General features: G+C 56.1%; 10 protein-coding genes across 10 annotated transcripts; 6 read left to right on the forward strand and 4 right to left on the reverse strand.

Moving 5' to 3' along the window:
* Positions 1-86: 86 nt before the first annotated feature.
* ACA1_050360 (2,3bisphosphoglycerate-independent phosphoglycerate mutase-like protein) lies at positions 87-2,163 on the reverse strand (the record flags this gene model as incomplete). The annotated part of the gene is made up of 10 exons (XM_004341933.1): positions 87-483; positions 574-700; positions 797-887; positions 957-1,085; positions 1,219-1,228; positions 1,307-1,342; positions 1,455-1,511; positions 1,574-1,680; positions 1,786-1,861; positions 1,937-2,163. 10 exons carry the CDS (start codon positions 2,161-2,163, stop codon positions 87-89), a joined length of 1,257 nt encoding a protein of 418 aa, XP_004341982.1.
* A 416-nt stretch (positions 2,164-2,579) lies between these two features.
* ACA1_050370 (Fbox domain containing protein) lies at positions 2,580-5,378 on the forward strand (the record flags this gene model as incomplete). Its single annotated transcript, XM_004367386.1, has 14 exons — positions 2,580-2,594; positions 2,800-3,243; positions 3,365-3,526; positions 3,607-3,703; positions 3,781-3,870; positions 3,953-3,981; positions 4,099-4,129; positions 4,206-4,324; positions 4,401-4,523; positions 4,621-4,726; positions 4,813-4,845; positions 4,956-5,032; positions 5,112-5,166; positions 5,254-5,378. 14 exons carry the CDS (start codon positions 2,580-2,582, stop codon positions 5,376-5,378), a joined length of 1,506 nt encoding a protein of 501 aa, XP_004367443.1.
* Positions 5,379-6,478: 1,100 nt separating this feature from the next.
* Positions 6,479-8,152, forward strand: ACA1_050380 (uncharacterized protein; the record flags this gene model as incomplete). The annotated part of the gene is made up of 4 exons (XM_004341936.1): positions 6,479-6,677; positions 6,757-6,980; positions 7,065-7,605; positions 7,689-8,152. The coding sequence occupies 4 exons, from the start codon at positions 6,479-6,481 to the stop codon at positions 8,150-8,152; spliced, it is 1,428 nt and encodes a 475-aa protein (XP_004341985.1).
* On the reverse strand, positions 8,122-8,910 carry ACA1_050390 (3-oxoacyl-[acyl-carrier protein] reductase; the record flags this gene model as incomplete). Its single annotated transcript, XM_004341937.1, has 4 exons — positions 8,122-8,145; positions 8,214-8,300; positions 8,390-8,508; positions 8,616-8,910. 4 exons carry the CDS (start codon positions 8,908-8,910, stop codon positions 8,122-8,124), a joined length of 525 nt encoding a protein of 174 aa, XP_004341986.1.
* Positions 8,911-9,205: 295 nt separating this feature from the next.
* On the forward strand, positions 9,206-9,911 carry ACA1_050400 (cyst specific protein, putative; the record flags this gene model as incomplete). Its single annotated transcript, XM_004341938.1, has 4 exons — positions 9,206-9,307; positions 9,376-9,552; positions 9,627-9,768; positions 9,844-9,911. The coding sequence occupies 4 exons, from the start codon at positions 9,206-9,208 to the stop codon at positions 9,909-9,911; spliced, it is 489 nt and encodes a 162-aa protein (XP_004341987.1).
* A 538-nt stretch (positions 9,912-10,449) lies between these two features.
* On the forward strand, positions 10,450-11,077 carry ACA1_050410 (Fbox domain containing protein; the record flags this gene model as incomplete). The annotated part of the gene is made up of 4 exons (XM_004341939.1): positions 10,450-10,557; positions 10,617-10,681; positions 10,747-10,850; positions 10,920-11,077. 4 exons carry the CDS (start codon positions 10,450-10,452, stop codon positions 11,075-11,077), a joined length of 435 nt encoding a protein of 144 aa, XP_004341988.1.
* A 45-nt stretch (positions 11,078-11,122) lies between these two features.
* Positions 11,123-11,937, forward strand: ACA1_050420 (uncharacterized protein; the record flags this gene model as incomplete). The annotated part of the gene is made up of 2 exons (XM_004341940.1): positions 11,123-11,648; positions 11,708-11,937. The coding sequence occupies 2 exons, from the start codon at positions 11,123-11,125 to the stop codon at positions 11,935-11,937; spliced, it is 756 nt and encodes a 251-aa protein (XP_004341989.1).
* Positions 11,938-12,010: 73 nt separating this feature from the next.
* Positions 12,011-13,382, reverse strand: ACA1_050430 (dual specificity protein phosphatase; the record flags this gene model as incomplete). Its single annotated transcript, XM_004341941.1, has 5 exons — positions 12,011-12,478; positions 12,542-12,757; positions 12,858-12,953; positions 13,054-13,241; positions 13,337-13,382. The coding sequence occupies 5 exons, from the start codon at positions 13,380-13,382 to the stop codon at positions 12,011-12,013; spliced, it is 1,014 nt and encodes a 337-aa protein (XP_004341990.1).
* Positions 13,383-13,775: 393 nt separating this feature from the next.
* ACA1_050440 (ankyrin repeat containing protein) lies at positions 13,776-14,838 on the reverse strand (the record flags this gene model as incomplete). The annotated part of the gene is made up of 3 exons (XM_004341942.1): positions 13,776-13,970; positions 14,092-14,204; positions 14,322-14,838. The coding sequence occupies 3 exons, from the start codon at positions 14,836-14,838 to the stop codon at positions 13,776-13,778; spliced, it is 825 nt and encodes a 274-aa protein (XP_004341991.1).
* A 142-nt stretch (positions 14,839-14,980) lies between these two features.
* ACA1_050450 (LIM domain containing protein) lies at positions 14,981-15,602 on the forward strand (the record flags this gene model as incomplete). The annotated part of the gene is made up of 4 exons (XM_004341943.1): positions 14,981-15,029; positions 15,114-15,152; positions 15,266-15,418; positions 15,493-15,602. The coding sequence occupies 4 exons, from the start codon at positions 14,981-14,983 to the stop codon at positions 15,600-15,602; spliced, it is 351 nt and encodes a 116-aa protein (XP_004341992.1).
* Positions 15,603-15,664: the final 62 nt, after the last annotated feature.

Genomic DNA, 15,664 nt, shown 5'->3' on the forward strand with positions numbered 1-15,664 from the left:
CTTTTTTCTATTTTTCCTTTTTGGAATTTTCATATTAGAAAATTATTAATTTTATTTCTCGCAGCCGAGCGGCCAAGTGGTGGCGTTCAGGCTAGGTAGCTCTTGATGATGGGCATGACCTCGCTGCCGGGGAATCGACCGAGCGAACCACGGGCGGCATCGACCTCGGAGAAGTGGGGAATGCCATCGCTTTCGTCGTTTCCGCTGACCCGCGCGAGCGCCTCCTGCTCGGCCTGGGTCTCGCCGCCGGGGCTGGCGGCGAGCTTGGCCTGAAGAACGCGCCACACGTCCCGGACCCTGGCGATGACGAACGGCACGGGCTCGCAGGAGTGGTCGCCGTAGAGGACTGGGGTGGAGTGGTCGCCAGTGAGGCACACGCTGAACTCGGTCTCGCCCTTGGCCTCCTCCTCGACGAGCTTGCCCACAATCAGGCTCAGCATCTCGTCGGTCTTACCAAGGAACTCCAGCTTGCGACTAATGCTCCTGTGTGTCGTGTAGAAGTTGTTTGAAGGGTTCAGCGACTGAATTGTGCGGTCGAACTGAGAGAGACCGTGGTGGTAGAACCGCCCATACCTGTCGTGACCGGCATCATCGACGGCCTTGACGTGGACGAAACCAAAGTCGTAGTCCTGAGTGACGAGGGTGTGTACGCCGGTCCGGCCCTTGCTCAGTAGGTCCGTGTGGTAGTCACCCGTTGCTCCTGGGGCATCAACAATATCTAAAGAAGAGAGAGAGAGAGAGAGAGAAGAGGTAAGGAGCCAGCACTGAAGAAATAAAAGAACAACGGGGCCGATACCGATGCTCAGCGACATGCCGAGGCCCTTGATGATGCACGTAGGGGCTACCATGAAGGCCTTGAGGCCGTGCCTCTTTTCAAAAGCCTCCACCTAGGATGGAATGAATCACTTTAGCAACATTGCTCTCGCGCTTATAAAAGGGATCAGAGAAGTATATACATCGTAAAGACCACCACAGCCTCGAAGAAGAATCAGGTTGGCCAAATCCTTGCCCTCCTTCGCTCTAGTTTCGTTGATGGGGTGCTGGGTCAGCTTGTTGTGGATGGCAACCGAGAGAGCGTTCACAATCTGTGTTTCGAAAAAAAGAAACACGTGAAGGAGTGAGTGAGTGAACACAGCTGTAGCGTTCAGCAGGGCCAGCAACACTTACGTCACTTGTCCTCCTGGCCTCCTCCGAGTCCTCCAACGGCGTGCACTTGACCAACGGAAGGCTAGCGCACAAGGAGCGAAGCAGAGGTCAACAAGAGGCAATGGTCACCAAGAGTTCTCTTTCGAACTGCAAACCGTACTTGTCCTTCAGGGGATCGGTGCCCGAGATCTGGTCGCTGAGGCCAGGACCACGGACACGTACGCCGCACCTGGTGGCCATACGTAGTGTAAGCGAATCAAGGCAAGGCTTCACAGGATGCGCTACACTTGGTCGACAGGGATCAGTACCGGTGCTCTGTGGCATACTTGAAGTCCACCTGGTACTCGGGAAAGCCAGGAATCTCCCTGTGCCGTGTGTAAGTTGATCCTTTTTCCATCAAGCGCTCAGACTGGAGAAGCACGCGTACAGGTGGTTGAGATAGCTGCACAGGGGAGGACCCAGGTCTTCGAAGTTGCGGTCGGCCCTCCGTGAGACGACGATGTTGGTCTTCGGGTCCAGCGTCGCGAAGTTGGACTGCAAATAAAGGTGAGGGTCGGGTCAGCACTACTATAGCAGTGCCGCTCCGCGATGCTGTGGTCAGGCTGAGTCGGTGTATGGCACAAGAAGGGAAGAAGTCACCTTGAAGGCGATATCGCCAGGCTTCATGAGCAGGCCTGCACCCATGGTCTCGAATGCACCACGCCCTCGATAGTACCTGCCGAGAGTGATCCGATTAACACCCGAAAAGCAGCGAGGGTATCGATAATATAAAAAAAATCAAACTACGTACGTGCGTGGCGGGTAGCCAAGGATCGACAGATGAGCAGTGTCGCTGCCGCATGCAAGGCCCACCTCCACGGGGTCCATCAAGCCATTGCGACCCGCTGTGGCGAGGGCGTCCATGGCAGGAGTCACAGCGTGCTGCAGTGGGGTGCGATTGTTCAGTGCTGGGATCCCCACATCTCCCAATCCGTCCACCATAACAAAGAGAAATCTCTTCCTCTTGCCCTGCTGCATCCTCTCTGCCATGATCCTTGGTAGTTTTGCTGTCTCTGGAGAAACAGCACGGGCACCAGCGTCCTCATGTTTCAAATTCTTTATCAGCGCCGTTGTTTTCGATGCATAATTTAAAGAATTTATGATATTTTGCTGCATGTCTGTGGCGAAAAAAGAGGTCGCCAAAGATAGAAGGTGACCTACGTCATGTGGCCTTGCCCTGCGGTGGTGCCTTCGAACCTTCCCCGCCAAGCTGCACCAACCGCATCTAATCTCTCACGCTCGCCGGCCTCGCGCGCCCTCAATTGCATCGTTGCTCTCTGACTTCGCCCTTGTCTTTCAATTTCGGCACGTGAGCGAAGTAACCGACCCACGGTGATTTTCAAGATTTTCAAGTCTTGCGAACGATCCCTAAAGCTGCAGAGCAAAGGACCAAGATGCAAGAGCACAAGGTGCGGCTGCCTTTTGATCTATTCGGCCCTCATAAACACTGGCTCAATCGGCATCGCAGGAGGTGGCGGCAATTCAAGCAGAACCGGTAGCCGGCGATGTGGTACTTCCCCCCTTCCACTATCCTCAGCTCTGTTGCGAGGCGCACCTTCACCTTTTCACCTTCAGCTCCTCACCACTACGTTGCACCTTAACCACCACCCACAGGCGAGCCTCACGTCAAAGAAGAGCAAGAAGAAGGACAGGGAAGAGAGCACTACCGGCGACAGTGGGGTTGCCGGGAGCGAGAAAAAGAGCAAGGCCAAGAGCAAGAGCAAGAGCACCGACGGCAAGCCCCACAAAAGAGAGAAGGAAAAGAAGAAGGACAAAAGAGAGAAGACGACGACGGCGACGACGGAGGACAAGGTGAAGAGCCCGCGTGGCGAGAAAGCGAAGCACAAGAAAAAGAAGAAGAAAGAAAAGGAGGAGAAGGGCACCGTCGAAGAGGAGAAGGATAAGGCGGCGAGGAAGAAGAAGCGGAAGGAGGCCAAGGAGCGACGGAAGAGGGGACACGCATTCCTCCTTACCGATCTGCCCGTCGAAATCCAGCTGCTCGTCATGACCTTCCTCACCGCGCCTGGCCTCTGCGCCGCATCTCTCGTTTGCAAAGAGGTGCGCCGTGTGTGCCATAGTGTTGCGTGCGTGTCGTGCGTGCGTTGTGTGCGTGTCGTGCGTCAGGTTATGTACGCTGACACTATTTCCTTTCTGCCTTCTCGGGATCAATACAAACCAGTGGTACCGCTTGACGATAGACGATCACATCTGGGGCCGCTTGTTCGCTTCCAAGTACCACAAAGCGTACCGGGAGAAGCTCGAAGCCCGAGCACACGCCGACGCTGAAGCCGGCGCGCCGCTCGCGCAGCCTAAGTGGAAAGAATGCTACGCACAACGTGAGGTACTACTCGCCGTCTCTTCTAGAAGAGGCTCCCCATCTGCGCTTGATCATCGTGCCTTCCACTCACCTCCCCCGAACAGGCCAAAGATGAGAACTGGAGGAAGGGAAATTGCAAGGTGTCTGCGATTCAACTCACAGACATCGTCTATTGCCTCAATTTCAACGAAGACATAATCGGTACGGGCTCTAGGGAGATGCTCTTCCTTATAAGCGATGCTGTACTCACCTTCCGGGTTGCGGTTCCCCCTCTACAGTGGCTGCGCTGCGTGATGATATTGTCCGTGTGATCGACATCAACACCGGAAAGACAACCAAGCTGCTTCGCGGCCACAGGGGCTTTGTCGGTACGCAGTCGCCCTTCCCCCCGTCACAGAACCAATAATGCCCAGCTCGCACTGACTCCACGCGACTCTCCCCTAAATTTAGGAACGTGTGATTTCGATGACCGAATAATCGTAAGTGGTGCCCCAGCACCCCCTCGGACGTACTGGCGTGGTTGGTTGACCACGCTGGTGTCGATGTGCAGTTGTTGTTGTTGTTTCACTCATCACCGTTTTTCTTCTCTTTGCCAGTGCTCCGGCTCCTGGGACAAAACGATCAAAGGTGCGGACACGCATCCATCCCATTTCTCCGTCTCCTTTCACCTCTCTTGACCTTCCTAACCTGGGCTTTTCCATAGTGTGGGATCTGGAAACGGCTCGACTCCTCAAGAATATCGACGCGCACCAATCTGAGGTGGTGGTGATCAAGTTTAAGGACAACACTCTCGTATCAGGCTCCGCGGACATCTCCATGAAGGTACTCGCCACACAGGGCGTCCACGTGCTGCTCGCTTGTGTCGTGGTGCTGACCTAATGTTTGCTTTTTCCTACAGATATGGGATTTGGAGACGGGCATCAGCACCGCCACTTTGCGAGGCCACACCAAAGACGTCTGCACGCTCCAGTTCGACGAGACCAAGATCGTCTCGGGCTCCAAGGATGGCGCTATCAAGGTGGTGCATCGCTCCAGCTCATCTCAGCCATCTCTATTTTGATGGCACGCCACGAACTCACAATGGTTGCACGTGGTGGTCGTGGTGGGTGGTGGTGCAGTTGTGGGACATGCGATCGCAACAATGCGAGAACACCTTCATCGAGCACACCGACGGCGTATGGTCCATACAGTACGAAGACAACGAACTCGTCTCCGCGTCGAGAGGTGCCTTACACTTCCTTATGGGCTTCCTCCTCTCCATTCCGACCAAGCTGACTCCTCTCGTGTGTTGCGGCACATGGCGTATGCAGACACCACGGTGAAGGTGTGGGACATGAGGGCAGGTAGGAGTAGGATGACACTACGAGGTGCGCACTTTACGACTGTGGTTTGCGCAGTGGTGCCCTCTTCTCCAAATTGGTGACTAATCGGTGAGTTCTCCTCGGCCGAGCAGGGCATACGGACAAAGTGCTTTCGATGATGTTCGACGAGTCCAAGATCGTGACGGGCGCAGAGGACTTCACAATCAGAGTACCTCCCCCGCCCCGACTCACCTTGTGCCGACCCTGTGAGCCAGCAAGCGCTGATCGGCGTGTGTTCTTCCCCGCAGGTATGGGACAGGCACACTGGTGATGCCTACGGCGTGCTGCCGATTGGTCACAAGGGTGCGCACCTCGGTCCTCGTTCCATGTTCCATTGCGCCACTGAAAAGTGCTGGCCAGTCGCTGACCATGAACTGGCGGGGAGCGCAGGCAAGGTGTGGACGCTCAAGTTCCACGATGCGGTGATGGTCTCGGGCTCACACGACATGACGATCCGCATCACCCGCTTCGACAGGAAGCCCACGCCACTAGCTGCCTACGCCATCAAGAAGTAGCGGGCAGCAGTTACAAAAGAACGACAGATAATAAATAATAAATAAACACACCACTAATGAAAATATTTATAAATAACAAAATGATATTATTGTTGTTGGCGGAGAAAAGTGTCCCACAATGAAGAGAGACGAACCGGAGTACAAAGCGAGGAGGGGAGCAACGTGCACACTCGATAGTACGGAGGTTATCGAAGCCATTGCGGATGGACACGTCTGCAGGACGACAGTGGTCAAAAGTTCTCCAATACTAAGCAAAGCGCGGTGTGCCTGCACTTGTTACCTTCTCCATGCTGCCACTGGTATCACTGGCAGCGGGGCCGTAACGAGGCCAAACAGCTTCTTCCTACCCAAACCTAAAACATAAAAAAAAACACTCCCTGGTCTCACACTTAAGAATTTCAACTTTTGATTTTATGCATGTCTGAGGACTATTGGACCATGATGACTTCTTGGAGGAGAAGGCCCTGGTCACCTTGCCCTTCTTGTTGATCCATTGCCTTTTCACCAAGGTTTGGCACACTGTCCACCTCCCACTAATACAACCACATGCCCTTGCTGAGAGGGACTTGCACAATAAATCTCCACCCATTCTCCCCATCTGTGTGTTTGGAGATGATCACATGAAGATCTGGGGCCTGCACCATCAAAGTTGTGAGCCCATGTAAAGGCCTATTCCTGCTTTTTCCAGCCAAAAGTAGAGCAGAAAACTCCTTGGCCTAGGAGATTTCTACTCTCTGCAGGAGGTTTCCTCTTTTGGGCCTTAGAGTTTTGTGTTCACCAACATGTGTTTCTTATTGCTTGGTCAGAGTAATTCACATTTTGGCCTGCCCACAACTTGGCCTCCCTGGGACCAGTTTTAGAAATGGGGACAATGGTGGAACTGGCCAAAAACTGGCAGTGCAAGTCGTGGTGGCGCCACAAAAGAAGACTGGGTCCCAGGGACAGTTTGGATCGCCAACAAAATGCAGTTGACCTATGGTGGAGATGGAGCAACAGCAATTTAAATTAGGGCAGGAGTGGCGTTGGGCTGGTTTACAACCATCAAACAACTTGCCCCATCCGCCATGTGTAAAGTTGTATCGCTTTTGCTGCTGGGGTTGATGGTCGTGGCTTGCCTGTGGTCCACCAGTGATGCTGTGGTACAGGTCGCTCGGCGGAGCGACGACTTTGTGGGCACCATTGGGTTCAACACGCACTTTCACTACTCGAACATATGCTACAACGAGGGCTATGAAAGGTTCAAGGCGCTCTTCCTCGCCCTCGGTGCTCGCCACATCCGTGACAGCCTCCTCAACACAAGTACCCACCAACCTCTTCACTCCCTATCTTGTTGTGGTTGTGGCTTGTTTGGGTGTTGCCTTACTGGCTGAGTCGACAGCTTGGAAAACGTACTACGATCGCCTGAACGAGATGGGGAGAGCCGGAGTGAAGAGCCAGCTGCTCGTAGACTACGATGTCCCTGCAGAACAGATCACCTCCCTGCCCTTGCGCGTGCTCGACTCGATGGAGCTCTACGAGGGACCCAACGAACTTGACATTCGTCGCAATTTTGAGGGAGACTGGGCCACCACCCTGCAAAACTTCACCAAAGTCCTTTGGAACGTACCTACCCCTCGCCTTCGTTCTGTAAGTAGTCGCTTTCGCTCTTTCGCTATGGGAGCTAAAACCGGTGGGTGACCGGGGCAGGCGCACAACAACTCCTACCCGGTGGTCGGGCCCTCGCTGACCAGCGAGGCGGCCTACACGAAGCTGGGCGACGTGAGCCAGTACGTCGACTTCGGAAACATGCACAATTACTTCAGCGGACGTCACCCGGGCACCAAGGGCTGGGGAGGTCCGAGCGCCGCAGGCTATTGCTGCTACGGCAGCATCGGCTTCAACATGAACGTCACGGCCCTCTCGAGCGGCGACAAGCCCATCGTGTCGTCGGAGACAGGTTACACCACCGGCTCCCCGCGGCCGTCGAAGAGCGGCCAGATCCCGTTCGACGTGCAGACCAAGTATGAGCTGCGCATGTTCGCCATGCAGTTCATCCGGGGCGTCGAGCGCACGCTTCACTACGAGTTCTGCGACTTCGCCGACGACCCGGGCATGTACGGCATCGTTGCGGTCGACCCCGAGGATCCCTCCAAGCTCACGCCCAAGCCGGCCTACCACGCTCTCTACAACCTCATCCGCCTTCTGGCCGACCCCGGCCCCGCCTTCACTCCCACTTCCCTGTCATACGGTCAGCCCAGACCTCCTCCCCCCCATAATCTCCCCGCGATCTCATCATCACTCGTGTATGTGTGTGTGCGTGTGGTGACACAGAGGTGGCAGGAGCTCCTTCGTCGTTCCAGAGTTTGATTCTCCAGCGACGCGAGGGCACGTTCATGGTGCTGCTGTGGCTCGAGGAGGCCACTTGGCTGCTCCCGGCCAACAGCTCGGGCGTGTACGCCAACGTCACGTCAGCCGACGTCGCTGTCCGTCTGCCGGGCGGGCGCAACGCGTTCAGCGCCTCGGCCACGGTCTACAGGTTCAACCCGTCGTCGGGCTGCATGACCGCCACGGCCACCCGCCTGACCGCCGCCAACTCGAGCGCCAACGACCTCGTCACCCCGTCGCTCCAAGTCGACGACTCGATCCTCGTCCTCCAGCTGAACCCGACAACCAGCTCCGCCGGCGCCGTCTACAAACCGGCCGCCGACGCCAAACTCTGTCCGTCCGACGAACTCCCCTCCAGCGCGTCACGGCTCGCCTCGCCTTACGTGAAGTCGCTCATCTTTAACTGGTGAACGGAGAGCTAATGAACTGAGTTTGTTTGTTTGTTTTTTGTTGTTTTTTTGTTTTTCAAACCTGGGAGGAGAGGCCACCGTCGAGCACGATGACCTGGCCTGTGAGGTAGTCGCTGCCTACCAGAGAGCTCACCACGTCCGCCACTTCCTGCACACCACCACCATCCAATTACGTCGTGTGCGTGTGCATGTGCGGGTGTTGCGTGCCTCGGCACGACCAAGTCGAAGCGGGATGACGTTGAGGTCGATCTTGTACCGAATGTCGCGCAGCATTTCCGGGTCGATGTAGCCCAGCGCCACAGCGTTTACAATGATGCCCCGCGGTCCGTACTCCACCGCCAGCGACTTTGTAAGTCCTGTGTGTTGTCGCATGCTGCTTGAGAACGACACAACACGCACGCACAAACTCACGCACATGCACACGCACGATACCACAGTGGAGCATTTCTAGGGAGGAACGGACCTATGATGCCAGCTTTCAAGGAAGAATAGGCCGCTTGGCCCGTGTTGCCCATCAGTGCGATTACACTGCCCACGTTCCCGATTCGTCCTGTCATGATGGTGATGGTGATGGTGATGGTGATGGTGATGGTGATGGTGATGGTGATGGTGATGGTGATGGTGATGGTGATGGTGATGGTGATGGTGATGGTGATGGTGATGGTGATGGTGATGGTGATGGTGATGGTGATGCGCGTCACGAATACGAGCGTCCACTTCGTTAGCGTGGCGATCACGCATGGTCGCACAAACACCATCATCAAAGGAGACGCCCATAGCGCTGTTTCATCATGGGTCGTAGCACGGTCTTCTCAGGTACATCGCACCAGCAGGTTGGTCGATACAACGCTCTTAAACCACTCACACACAGAGAGAGAGAGAGAGTGACCCCACACACTCGGGCCTGTTGTGTCTACAAAATAGTTCCACGCCCAGCATTTTTGGAGAATGTTTCAGCCACAACTCGTCCAGATTTTATCCAAATTTCTGATTCTCGCAGTATTTATTGGCGCCTCTCAGAAGAGGCACCCATTGAACATAACCCACCAAAACATGTCGAACCCCAAGGAGACCACCCAGCAGAGAGCCCACGTCGTAGCCCTTGATGGAAGCGAAGACGCTGATAAGGCCTTCGTGTGGGCGTTGAGGAACCTGGTAAATGCCCCCTCCACCTACGCACCACGCTGTCTTTGTTCTCACCCCCTCCCGGTTTCGTCGCGCAGCCCAAGAACGATAAGCTCGTCCTCGTGCATGGCATCCACACGCAGCCGCTCGAGAACCCGCACATGGACTGGATGGACCAGGCCACCACCCTTTCTCGCGAGGAGCGCGCCCGGCTGGCAAAGGAGCGACACAAGGCACTCTTCAGCCACTACGAAAAACGCTGTAAGGAAGCCGACGTACGTAGTCCACCTCAGTGCCACATTATGCCGTCAATAGGACACTGCTCACAGATGCCCCTTTGTGTGTGCAGCGCGTGTGCACGTTTGAGACGATCAAGTTCCGAAGCAATGGCGAGCTGGCCAACAACATCTGCCAGGTGGCTGAGGAGGATCGTGCCTCCACTGTCATCGCCGGCTCGCGAGGCCTGGGCCTGTACGACCGCGTCATGCTGGGTACGACCAACCATCAGCTTCGTTTGTTTGGCCTTAAAAGTGTAAGTTCCGCTCACCCAACTTCCCACTCTGCAGGTTCCGTTAGTACCGCCCTGCTCAACCGGTGCCGCTGTTCCGTTCTCATCGCGCGCGACTCTTCGTAGCCATCTCCAAGGCTCTTGCTCCTCCCGTCGCAGCCAACGCAGTTCCAAAAAAGTGTAAAGACCCTTCAATAAAGACAACTACAACAACTATCGGTTCATTACTACATCGGTGGGTCGTGCTGTTTCTCTTGGTGGTCTACACTCCACAGCTACAGGTGCCTTTCTCTCACCTCATCTGCTGAGGCCTTGCTTGAGTGGCGCTGGCCTTTAGGTCAGATTTCCATCGAATTGCCGTGTTAAAGGCCAAATCAGGATAAAACAGGGCAGCAAAAAGTGCCCCAAAATCAATTCAAAAAAACCCACAGCACGAAGCAAGCAGCGGCTCCTCTACGCGTCTTCTTGAGCTCTAGTAGAAGGCTCCGCAACAAACAACAACAAAAGGTAGGATGACCTCGTTTTCACGTTGCGCAAAAGAACCATTTCGCAACGGCAGCTTCGCCATTGCTCGATCCGCGGTTTTGTGCTTCCAGGGGTTGGACATCTTACCTGCTCCTTCCTCAGGTAGCGACAAATACAGAGGCGAGCTGACTGCTTTCACATGCCGAAAAGACAACGCCTTTGTTATGTGGAGGACGACGTGGTGTCCTCTCTCCCTATCGAGCTGTGGCACGAGGTCTTCCTACGTGTTGGTTTCTTCGACTTGATGGTACGAAAGCGCAACCACCAGTCTTTGTTGATGTACACTTAGCATCCGGCTGTCGCTAGGTCTCGCTGCCTGGTGTGAGTAAGACCTTCAAGCACATGGTAGGGGAGGACAACGACTATCTCTGGTAATCTCTCAATTCTTCTTTCATTGCTTTTACCGTGAGGTGTTGACCTTCGCTGCTCTACACAGGTACAACCTGTGCAAGCGCGTTTTTGGTGTAGAGCATATCCGTCTCCATTCCTCCCTTGTCGCCTTCTTCTCGCACGGCTGGAAGGAGGTTTTCGAGGCCAGAGGTGCGCGGCATGCCAACATGTTTTTCCTCAACCCACCAACCCGACTCTTACCCTTCCGTAACGCAATAGTAAAGCTTCTGCTGCGACTGAGTGGTGCCGACTTGGCCGCTATTGCCAACTTCCCTCGTGCGCTCATCAGCGAAGAAAGGATCTGGGAGCCACAGAGCTATCACCTCCGGTACGTCGCGCAGTGCAAGTGGGACGTTAGCGGACATGGCGAGTTCTGAAACGTTTCTCTTAGGCTCGCAGTCGGCCTCAACGACCTGCCGGAGATGAAGGAGATCTTGAACATCCTTAAACATCGTGGCCAGTACGACGCCTCACGCCATCGCTTCCTCGAGCTACTGCACACTCAGAAGGAGTACGACATCCTCAGTCAGTACGCGTTCTTCTCTCGGCCAGGCGATGACGCGGTGGGGAGGAAGCGACGCTGCTTTGAGGTTCTGTCAGAGATTGCCAACTGTGTCGAGTTCCTACGACGAGGGGCCGGTATGCCCAAGTCTGGCAGGCGAATGTCGCGCGAAGGTCTGATGCCTATGACACTGGAAGAAGAGGAGCACTCGGAACCAAGGGGCACCAGACGAGCCATCGTCGCCGCGAAGGACCTTCGGGCCGTGCAAGCCTGTGTGTTCGCGATGAAGACACTCGGGGCTGAGAAGGACACGCTTGTGGTAGAGAGCAGCTTGGCGCAGGGCCGAATCCACCTCGCCTTCCTCGATCTCAAGAATGCGCGGAAGGAACTGGTAGTCAATGGCGAGACGCTCAACTCCATGCACCTGAGGAACTTCATCTCTGCAGGTACCTTCAATCATCCCTTTGCATCGAACTCTTTTTCTCATTCATCTTCTCATGTCCAGATCACCCGAGCCTCACCGATGCTCTGCTCGAGCGAATGGGTGTGCCGGTGGACGTCGTTCCCGCATGGCTGTTCTACTTCTTCCTTGTCTACGTGTGCTGCCTGGGATTTAGCGAATCGAGCACCACCAACTACCACCTCGACTCCCTCGTCGCCGGTACGCCCCGCCGTAACCAGCGTGCTTCGATGCAGTCCGTCCTCAACTTCTTGAGCACGCGAGCCTCCGCCTAGTAGAAGAAGCCTTCAATCGCTGTAACCTTTTCTGCAGCGGCAAGAACACGAATGTACATGTTGTAAAGCTCTCTCAGCTGTCTTCATGCTTGAAGCGACGCAGAGACGCGCCCAGAGATTTGGAGAATCGGGCGAGCCCGCCTGCCTTCTCTGTCTTCCCCTCTCTCTTGCGTTCTCCTTCCTCCTTCTCTCGTTCTTCATCCTCGTCGCTCTCATCTCGTTCCTCTCTGACCTCGCCTTGGTCATGATGCCGGCCGTGATGGTGGCGATGGTGATCGTGATGCGGCTTATCCCTGCCACTGCTACGACTGCCGCCGAGCTTGGGCGGAAGCGGAGGCGGGTTCAAGCGCAGCGGCCCGGGCGAGTGGCGCTGGTGCCACGTCTGCGCGAACAGCTTCACGTAGAAGACCTGCGCCGGGTTGCGGATAGTCCCCGGGCGCGCGGCCCGGACCAGGTCGATGGCATCACCGGGCTTCATGCCCAGCGCCACCAGTACGCTCACCACCACCATCCCCGATCGGCCTTTCCCGCCGTTGCAGTGCTGACACATTGAAGTGTTCGGCGTGAGCAACCAGAACGAAGAACGAAGAATGAAGAGGCTTACCACGACGATGACCTTGTCCTCGCGCAGGCGTGTGAGGAGGAGCTCGACGAGGTCGACGAGGATGCGCATCGATTCGGGGATCCACTTGTCAGTGATGGGCGCCCACACGCTCTCGATCCCCACGTCCTTCGAGCGGGTGAAGAGCTGGGTGGCGCCCATCCGCTGCAGCTCCACCTCGCGCACCAGCGTCACCAACACGTTCGTTTCCACCGCAGTCTACTCGACGCCGTGGCGTTGAGGTGTCGTGTCGTGTCGCGCGTGTCGTGTGCGTGTTAGAGAAGAGACACAGACAAGGAGTAGCGCAGAAGAAACGTACGAGCACGCTGATGTCCTTGAAAATGTCGCGTCGATGTCGCTTCTTGTTGCGGCCCGGGCAACAGCATATGCCCAACCGCGCTCTCTTAGCGTCCCCCTGTACCCACACGACACGCAACACGCAACAAGACACGCTCAGACTAAGCATTGTCTTGTTATGTGCAGGCCTCGAGCAAGAAGACTGTGGAAGAACGCACGATTAGGGTGGACGGCTCGAGGGGCAGGAAGTCGACGCACAGGGGCTCGCTGTCGGAGGTGGCGAGGACCACGCTCTTCCGAGCGAACGACACCAGCTGCTTGCTCCGCTCGTAGTCCAGGCACTCCCGTAGAAGCTCCCGCACCTCCGCCGAGACGCTCAGCTCCAGCGGCGTTCGACCGAACTGATCTGTACGAAGGCACCCACGCCGTGTCACACTTGTGTGTGCGTGTGCGTGTGCGTGTGCGTGTGCGTGTGCGTGTGCGTGTGTGGTGGCGACTGACCTAGCAGGGTCATGCTCGCGCCGGAGCGGACCAAGAGAGCCACCATCTCCAGGTTGTCAGCCTGCACTGCGAGCGCCAGCGGGGTGAATCTAGTATTGTGTGGCCACCACGCCGCCGCGGTACGCGAAAGAGAAGGAACCATCAGCGACATTGCTGCCAATGCGGGCTCGTCAAACGACATCAGCGAATGAATGGAATGAGACGGAGGTGCCAACCCGGCTGAGTCCTGGCGGTTGACCTCGGCGTCCTTCTCAAGGAGCAGCGCCACAATCCCGACGTGTCCCTGGCACGCGCACAGTCTTAAACCAACTCCGTCGATGTCACTGCCACACGCACCACCGCACACGCACACACGCGCCGCACACGACTTTACCTGTTCTGCAGCTGAATGGAGAGCTGGAGCATGTGTATGCGCGAAGAAGAGTTCAGTCAGCTCAGTTCATGTATTGCGTTGGGGAAACCAGACCAAGAAGAGGGAAGAAGTTGGGGAGGTGAGCGGGAGACCTGTGGTGCCAATGACGGTGTAGGCATTGACGTTGGCCTCGTGGTGTATCAGCCTCGCCACGATCTCCTCCCGCCCTCGGTGCGCGGCCAGTATGAGAGGCGTGGCGCCCATCTTGTCCCCCACATTCACCTGACACACGACGACGACACGACACACGACGACACACACGACACGACGACACACGACACGGCAGTCAGCCACACGTGGTGTCGGCCAGCCAGCGTTCGAGGCGCCGACGAGCGAGACGTACGTCGAGGCCGGGGGCCGAGGTCAGGAGGATGTCGACGATGTCCTCCGACGCAAACTGCACCGCGTCGTGTAGCGGCGTCGCTCCTCCCCTGTTCTGCTTGTTCACGTCAATCTCTACACCCCCACACGACACTATACGCACACCGCACACGACACGAGCATGTTTGAGAGTGTAGCGCGCTGAGGGTTGTGTGTGTGTTGTGTGCGTGTGCGTGTGTGTGCGGCGAGTACCAGGGCAGGAGGAGAGGAGGAGGATGAGGAGGTCCGCGCTGCCGGCGGTGACGGCGGCGTGCAGCGGTGTGCGTGCGTCGAGCGGGTCCTGCGCGTCGGCCCGCACGCCGCGGCGCGTGAGCTCGAACACGGCCGCCTTGTCCCGCGTCTCGCACGCCCACAGCAGCTCCGCGGTCTCTTCGGCCGAGGACTTCCGCTTCTCCTCCCGCACCTCTTCCTCTACTGCCTCCGCACCGGCTTCATCTTCTTCATCTTCATCCTTTCCATTCTCATCTCCATCATCTGCTCTCGTGGCTTCGTTCGGTCGATTTCGAGGCGATTGGGTGGGCGTAGCAGATGCACCGGCGGTGTAGTCACCCCCCTCTTCCTTTGCCACCTCTTCACCGCAACTGCCAACTTCAACTTCCGCTTCTTGCTCTGCTTTGACGTCGCTGTCGTTGTAGTTGTTGACTGAATTGGTTTCGTATTGTGGCCGGTCCTCAGGGGCGGGCACCGACGCAGGCAGCGGCGCCTCCATGTGTGCGAGCAGTGCTGCAGGTTGGATGATGGTGGTTGTCCCTCATCAGTGCTTCCACCTTGTTTTTCCATTTTTATAGTTATTTCTTTGTCTTCAGAAAGAAATTAAGGAAAAGAAATGAAGCGTTAAAAACACGAACAAGATGAGCAACCAGCAACGGCAACGCATGTTCCAGGTCGATGACTCGTGGGGTACATGCCTCTGCCCTCTCATGTAAAGAAGGTTCAGGAAAAGGTTACGGAGGTGGAACTTAATCCTATAATGCCCGGCAACAGGAAATGAGGATGAGAAATGCGTTGTGTGCACTCAAACAGGTACTTATCCTCCCTAATCGTGGCTCTCCTCTTCTACTGTATTTTTTGATTTTTTAAAACATTATTAGTAGTAAACTTATATTTATTATTTGTTTTTAATCTATTCTGCGCAGTGTACCCGAGCGAGCGGCTGTCTGTGGAGGGCAAGATCTTCCACAAGCCCTGCTTCAAGTGTGCCGAGTGCAAGTCCACCCTGAGGGCCGGCAGCTACGCCGCCATCGAGGGCGTCTACTACTGCAAGCCCCACTACGCCCAGGCACGATGCCGTCGCGCCTCTCCTGCGCTACCAGATCTCTGACGTGTGTTGTGTTGTGTTGTGCGTGTGGTGCGTGCGGTGCAGAAATTCAAGCTGAAGGGGAACTACTCGGAAGGGTTTGGGCTGGAGAAGCCCACGGCCAAGTGGAGTGGCAAAGCGGACGCCTCGCCAGCGGCCGCGCCCGCACCCGGTGAGGTCGAGCCATCAGAATCATCATCATGAGTGAAAGTGACACCATGCAACAACGACAACGAAA

This window comes from Acanthamoeba castellanii (assembly GCF_000313135.1).
Source record: "Acanthamoeba castellanii str. Neff unplaced genomic scaffold scf7180000084589, whole genome shotgun sequence".
NCBI classification, from domain to species: Eukaryota; Discosea; order Longamoebia; family Acanthamoebidae; genus Acanthamoeba; species Acanthamoeba castellanii.